This window comes from Ammospiza caudacuta, chromosome 13 (genome assembly GCF_027887145.1).
Source record: "Ammospiza caudacuta isolate bAmmCau1 chromosome 13, bAmmCau1.pri, whole genome shotgun sequence".
NCBI lineage: Eukaryota > Metazoa > Chordata > Aves > Passeriformes > Passerellidae > Ammospiza > Ammospiza caudacuta.
Window position 1 is genome coordinate 9,784,635 of NC_080605.1, and position 6,967 is coordinate 9,791,601.

General features: G+C 42.3%; 1 protein-coding gene across 3 annotated transcripts; it reads left to right on the plus strand.

Annotated features, from left to right (window-relative positions):
- Nucleotides 1-939: 939 nt before the first annotated feature.
- Nucleotides 940-6,816, plus strand: CNEP1R1 (CTD nuclear envelope phosphatase 1 regulatory subunit 1). 3 transcript variants are annotated; one of them, XR_009275296.1, is made up of 7 exons: nucleotides 1,022-1,237; nucleotides 3,245-3,316; nucleotides 4,594-4,667; nucleotides 4,990-5,099; nucleotides 5,226-5,280; nucleotides 5,539-5,640; nucleotides 6,066-6,816. XR_009275296.1 is itself a non-coding variant. In XM_058813476.1 (6 exons), the coding sequence occupies exons 1-6, from the start codon at nucleotides 1,033-1,035 to the stop codon at nucleotides 5,578-5,580; spliced, it is 378 nt and encodes a 125-aa protein (XP_058669459.1). In that variant the 5' UTR covers nucleotides 940-1,032; the 3' UTR covers nucleotides 5,581-6,816. The 3 variants fall into 3 exon arrangements, 2 of the variants coding, with proteins under 2 accessions (XP_058669459.1, XP_058669457.1); XM_058813476.1 differs by having other exon boundaries at nucleotides 940-1,057; nucleotides 5,539-6,816; XM_058813474.1 differs by having other exon boundaries at nucleotides 5,539-6,816.
- Nucleotides 6,817-6,967: the final 151 nt, after the last annotated feature.

The following is a 6,967-nucleotide window of genomic DNA, read 5'->3' on the forward strand; positions in this document are numbered from 1 at the left end:
TTCATTTAGCAAACAGACCAGTTCAGTTACCTCCGTGGCCCGGCTGGGCTAGCAGCAGGCAGGGCTGTGGGATCATGATGGCTGATCCCTGATGCCCCACGGGACACCAACAACAGGCAAAGAAAACCAACCCTTCAGCGCTGCTTTTGGCTGACCATTATTGGGCTGTTGCCATCCAGTCCGCGATTGCTGCCGCAGGAGCACAGCCGGGCCTGGGTTGGCGGCTCAGCAGGGCCGCCACCAGTGCTGCTGTCCCTGTGGGGCCACAGCGCTCCTGCAGCAATAAACCCAGGGGATGGGGGTGAGGGGGGATGTGTGGAAGCACCTCACAGCCCTTCTGACAGAGATACAGGCCCATACCCAGAGACACACGGTCTTCGTGCCCCAGTGCCGTCCTCCTGCACAGAAACCCTGATGAACTGAATTGCCTGTGTAGGATTTTCAGCCTACTGCTCGGGCCTGTAGCTTGCAACAGCTTTGCTTGGCCCTACTGAGGAAATCCCAGGCCAGTCTTGCTGGGCCTGTTTCCAAAAGCAGCCTTTAAACCTGTGCACTGCAGGGCTCTCACAAGCGCCTGGGCGAGCAGCCTGGCCGTGCCGGAGCGCTGGCTGGTGACTGCGAGTGGGGAGATGTAGAAAATGAACAAGTGTAGAGGTTGACCTGTGCTGTCTTGAAGGAAGAATACTGTATCTTCTTTTCTAGCTTTTATTTTCTGCCGAGACACGTATATTGAAAAGCCGTCTCAAGTGTTGTGAGGATGTCAGTAGGCGCAGAAAAAGAAAAAACCGCGACGCTGCTGTTTAATAAATAAAGTTCAACACAGCTGCTCGGCAACATCCCCACAGCCGGCCGAGCCGCGCCCCTTCGCTGCCGGTAGCCAATGCGAGGCGCGCTTGCTGCGGGCGGCGCGGCGGGCGAGTAGCGCGGGGCGTTGTTGCGGGGCCGGGCCGGCGGGGCGGTGCGCGGGGCCGCGGGGAACGGCCCGTGCTCGGTGCTCCGCCCGGTGCGCGCCGCTCCGCCCGCCCGCCCGCCATGAACTCCCTGGACCAGGCTGAGGGTGAGTGCGGCCGCTCGGAGCGAGCCCGGAGCTGCTTCTTCGGCGCGCCGGGAGCTGCCGGCTCTGCGCCTGGGCTGCCCGAGCGCGCTGCCCCGTCCCTGCGGAGCGGGACGAAGCGGCCGCGGGAGGCCTCGGCTCCCTCTGCACCGCGCTCCCGGCGCTCCTCCTCGGCCCAGACAGGCGAGCTAGGGCGGGGTTCCGGGGCCTGCTCGGCATCCCGCGCTCGGGGCGGGCTGTGCTGCTCCCCGGAGAGCAGCGCCCGCGGGAGGGCCTGTGCTGAGGGCTGCTGCCTGCCCCGGGAGGAGGGAGTGCCCGCGGTTCCCTTTCGGTGCCGCTGCTCGGCTGCAGCTGAGGAAAATCCCCTTGTGCTGTGGGAGCTCCTTGCCCGCTCCCGGCTTTTTGCAGGAGACGCGTTTCTTACGGCTCTTGAGCCCCACTAGGCATTACACTGAGCCGGGGCTCCTTTCGCCTTTGACGAACGCGACCTCAAGTAGCCCCTTCTTGTCCGGGGACACTTGATAGTTTGGGTTACAAGTTCTTTGAAGTTACAGCTTACAGAAAGTGTCAAAACCCTGAAAGGACTTTTCAGTGTCCAAAGACTGTAGAGATTTTTAGAATGGTCCAGTGTTTCGGAATTAGCAGGTGTTTTGTAGCTGGCACCAGAAGTAGGCAATGTCCACAGAAACCGGTAGTCCGGCGTTGTCAGGGCTTTGTTGCTATGCTTGTGCAATCTGAGGGTTCCCAAAGTGTGCCCTGCTAGCCACAGCTGCTAAAGGGATCAACTCAGAGAAGGTTCTTAGAATGTGGATAGTTGAAAATAAGTTTAAACTTCCGTTTTCTTTTTTCTGAAAAAGTTTTTTCCATATTTTGTTTCAGCGATGGCTGCATTATGTGAGTGTTTTCTTGAGAGCTTTGTTGTCAATAGCCTGTTTTTATGCCTTCAGGGTGCTGTTTCTCAAATGGCAGGTTTTCGTGTGGTGCCTTGTGTTCCCCCTCTCGCTTCAGTGACTAGTTGGGGGGGTTTGTGCTAGTCAGGGAACAGTTAATTAGCTGTAATTGCCGGCGGTGGTTTAACTTCCCCAGAAGGGATGTGGCGGACAGGCCATTAACTTCCGTCTTCTTGGCAGTAATTAAGACTAGTTAGCTGTTCTTTGGCTGAAGTCAAGGTACTGTAATCTTCTCCCATAAATTCACCTGCAAGCCATTTAGGAATAAATTCACAGTGTAGAAAATGCTTTCATAGTGATAATAATAGATTTATTTCTTCCAAGCTTATTCTTTAATTGCGTTATTGAGATAACTAATATAGCAGTAGTTGGAAGTTGAAGTTCCACATTGATCCTGACAGAGACTTTAGCTGAAAGTTACGTTGATCCTAATTAAAACTTTACTTCAGGTAGAATTCTAGCTTTAACTGGAATATTATCAAATATTGACCTTGTTGAAAGGAAGTGTAAATCTAACCTGGAATTAAGGTGAAACAGCTCCTTGGAGACAATTAGGAATATCAACTTGAAATAGATTTAACAGCAATTTCAGTGGAAAGACCATGGGAGAACGATGGCAGTAAGAAGGAAGATCTATTTTTAAGGAATATTGATTGGAATAAGATCATTGGAGCAGTGTTTGTGCTGGGGTATTTTTTGCATATGCGTATGTATGTATATATATATATATATATATATATATGAAATGACATTCAAAGTTTCTACAAAACAAAGTCATCAACTGCTACAACTGCTACACACTGCTACAATTACCCCTTGAACAGTGGCAAATGGCCAATTTTTTAAATTGCCATTATATTGATAGTAGAATGTAATGGTTTCCTGATATACTTAGTACTTCAAAATGTGTTACTTTGTTTTAAGAGGCAATTTAAGTTACTATAAATCTAAGTCACCATTCTAAAGATGTCTGAAATAGTGTGATTTCTCAACTGAATTGATTTTCTTTTTATAAGTGGGAATGTTTTTTGCTTTTAGATTAATTCCACCACTGCACTTCTTACCTGAAGCTGAGTAAAGCTGCTATACTGGACTTCTACTGCATATAAAGAATCATTGCAGTGGTTTTCTCTGCCTGTTTAAGAGCTGAGTGTGCATGGGGGAGTTCTTTTTATCTTCTACTTTAAAAAATGACTAAATAGATGAAGATCTAATTATGCTTGATATACATCTTTCCCAGATCTCAAAGCTTTTGAAAGAAGACTTACTGAATACATTGCATGTTTGCAACCAGCTACAGGACGTTGGAGAAGTAAGTTTGGTGTTCCAAGGGATAAATAGGAGTCTGTCTTTCAAGCTTGTTAGATTTACCAGTGTTTATCCTTTATTTAAGTTTGCCCAAAGAAAAATTTTTATTTATACTTGGTTTAAAATTTGTGGCATACATTCAAACACTCTGCAGCAAGTTCATACAGGATAATAAACTAATATTTTAGCCAGAGTTAGGAAAATGAGGTTAAGATTGAATTAGCTCAAAGCTGAATTATTCTGGAAATATCTGAAACAATAAGTTGTGTTTGTTTTATTCAGTTTTTATTATGTTACTGAAGTTTTATTCTTCAAGACTCAGACTTCCCAGACTGTAATGGCAGCTTTGTTATGACAGGAAGGTTTGAAGGAGGGGGGGAAGGCAAAAAATTCCACAGATATGCTGCCAGCTTTGGGATCTGGTCTGTGGTAGAAAGACACAACTTTAGGGGTTTTGGTGGTTTTTTGTTTTGTTTTGTTTTTGAGACTCTGCTGAAGTTTTTCTACTCAAAGAATACAGACTTTTTTTAGAACACATAAAATAGCATCTCTTCTCCTGAGAGGTCAATTTTGAATGAAGGAACTGAAAGAATGACTGCTTAGAGAGCAAAACCAAACATCACTAGCACCACCTCAAACCCTCTTGTTTCAGAGGAGTCAGATATTTACATGTAATTCTGCTGAGTTTGTGCTCACCTACTTTAGGAATGCATTTGGCTTCCAAAATTGCTGTTTTCTGTCAGTTATAATTTAAAAAAAAATACTGGAAACTTTTAAGCATATTTAAATGGTTTGCATAACTGGTATTGTATTCAGTGGCTCATGTTTTTTCCCAAATTGCTTGTTTCATAATTCACATAAAAGAAGGACTTTCTATTTTAATTATAATGGGGTGTGTGACCAATGTTAACTTTTCTTCCTGTTATCCTGAAAAGAAAGTATTTATGTGATATAGAGAAGAAGCTCTATGCTTTTGATTGAATTATTTCAACTTCCTTTTGAAAAGATAACTTTGGTTCTTTCAAAGGACCAGGATGTTTTTACTTGACAGAATTTAGATTTTCAGATATACTTGTTCTGTCCGGGAACTTTGTACAGATTCCTTAGGGTTTCACAAATTAGAAGTTTCTTTGCATCTTTTCATTTCTGCTTTCCAGTTAAGAGCTTTTCCTCTCTCAGAAGTGAGAAAAGAAATAAGTGTTTAAGAGTTGCTGCTGACAAATAAATGCATTTAAATTTGAGTGAGGTGTACTGTTTGACTCTCATTCTTTTCCTCATCAGTGATTTTGATAGTGGTGTCAGTCTGCACAGCAACCGGGGCTTGGAACTGGTTAATAGACCCAGAGACACAAAAGGTAAGGTCAGGCTAATGCCAAATGTGCTGTGTTCCATAGCTTGGTGCTGCAGTCAGGTGGTGTATTGAAAACTGAAAGGCCGAACACATTCTCACATGAAACTGGGAGGTGATCTTTAGTAAAGCTATCAAGCTGTCTGGAGTTGTTGTGGAATGTGTCCTGGGACAATGCCTGCCAAAACACTGTATGCTTATCTAAAGAATTGTTCACAAGTACTTGGAAATGGCTGGGAGCAGTATTTTATTTTTAGTTAAGGGATCTAGGCAGTGACATTGTGTGTTTTAGAAAGTATGCAGTTGAACTAACCTGATTTCTTTCCTAGGTATCATTTTTCACGTCACTTTGGAATCACCCATTTTTCACAATTAGCTGTATTACCCTAATAGGCTTGTTCTTTGCTGGAATACATAAAAGAGTGGTGGCACCATCAATGTATCCTTTGATAATGTTTGTCACATTAAAAGTGTAGTTCCTGCAGTTGTTGGAGCCTGTGCTAATTCTGCTGTTTTAGTTTTTGCTGACAAGTGTGGGTTGCTTTCCTTGACACAATCCATGCAGTATAGCAGCCCGATGCCGGACTGTTTTGGCAGAATATAATATGTCCTGTGATGATGTAAGTGTTGCTGCTTCATTGCTTAAACCTTCTTTGTTAAAAGAAAAAAAGGAAATAATCCAAAGAGACACATAGTCTGTTTTTCCGAACAGCATTTGTATAAACCTCTGCAAATTCTGTGTGTCTGTAAAACTGGAATGTGGAATACTTAGTATCATTTTGTGTGTTGTTTTAAACTCTCCCTGTAACATTGAAGCTTAATTGTTGGGTTCAACTTTCAGGGTTTAAACTTTATTTATTTTGTTTTCTGTCTTGCAGACTGGAAAATTAATTTTGAAACCTAGGCCTCATGTTCAATAAGGGCTGTCTTCCTTCATTTTTTTTCCACTGCCATGGAAACCAAAAATGACCTTTTTTAAGGTAGTATGACAGCAAAAAAATCAAATGGACTGGTTGTCACTGCCTGGGAGTAAAAGTCTTAACACAGTTGACAGTGAAAGTGTGCAATATTACTTTCTTGAATATTTATCCAAATTCTTTGTTATCACGTTATCAGTGCTTTTGCTACTTCTGATTACCTCTTTTTCAGTATTAGTGTCACTTTTTTACTTCAGCTAGAACAGAACATACAGGTGAAGTATGTTAATCGGCAATGAAGTTGAACTTGAAAACGAAACCTCATTTGTGTTACGTGTCTTTCTAAGCTATTGTAAATAGCAGATCGATGCCAATGTTGAGGAAAAAAAGAAATATCTGGTGTATGGATTTTCTTGTTCTCATGAGGAGTATTGAAAGGAACATTTGCCATTCTCCTGATGTTTTATTAGCACACTTCCTCATTACAGCCGTCCTTGTCTCCTGGTCACACTTTTGGAACTGGTTTAAAGGCTCACAGGAAGACTGACTGTTTGTGCCGGAGAAAACTGGTCTTACTGTTAAAGAACTTCGCAAATATATCAAGGATTACATTTGTCAAGTTGTGTATATAGTGCACCAGCCACTTTCCTTGTGGTCATATGTAGTTCCTTCTTTGATCTGGTTCAAAACACTTATTTTAAGATTTTAATTTTTTAAAAAATTGTCTTAAATATATGCTTGTATCTTCCCAATTGTAAGGTAGTACTGTATCTAAATCCACCAGACCATTCTGAGTGGATTTTTATGCTCTGATAGTCAGAATATGAAACCGGTATTGCAAATGTGTAACATCAGATTTGGTGAAGAAAATCTAAGGAATGCCACAATAAAATAACAAAATTTGTTATTCAGAGTGTTAACAAGCAGGTGTGGATGATATATGCATAAAGTGTAACTTCTGAATAGCTAAAACTGTCAAGTTTTAAGAGTTTAAGTTGTTCAAGGTGCCTTTTTAAATGTTTTGAACTCTTTAAATTGACTCTAACTGCAAAGCTCTTGCAACTTCAGTAACCCCTACTACAGGGTAGACTGGCTTTTAAAGGCAGCCTATTGATGTAACTTTGTCAGTTGAAACTTTAAGAATCGTCTTCTGGATTTTTTTTCCAGTAAGTCTTCTGCCCATCCATTATTTTTAACTGCTGTATATTTTGTAGGTAAATGTGTATAAAATAAAATCTTTGTATAAACAGGTGTTATCTTTTTTTGTACTGTACAAATACAGATCTCCACTGAACACAGAAGAACTTCAGAAAATTTATAGCTGCACTCTCTAACTTTCATACCGGACCAACATTTCCTGTATTTGATGTGGGTTTTATAATCTAAGATA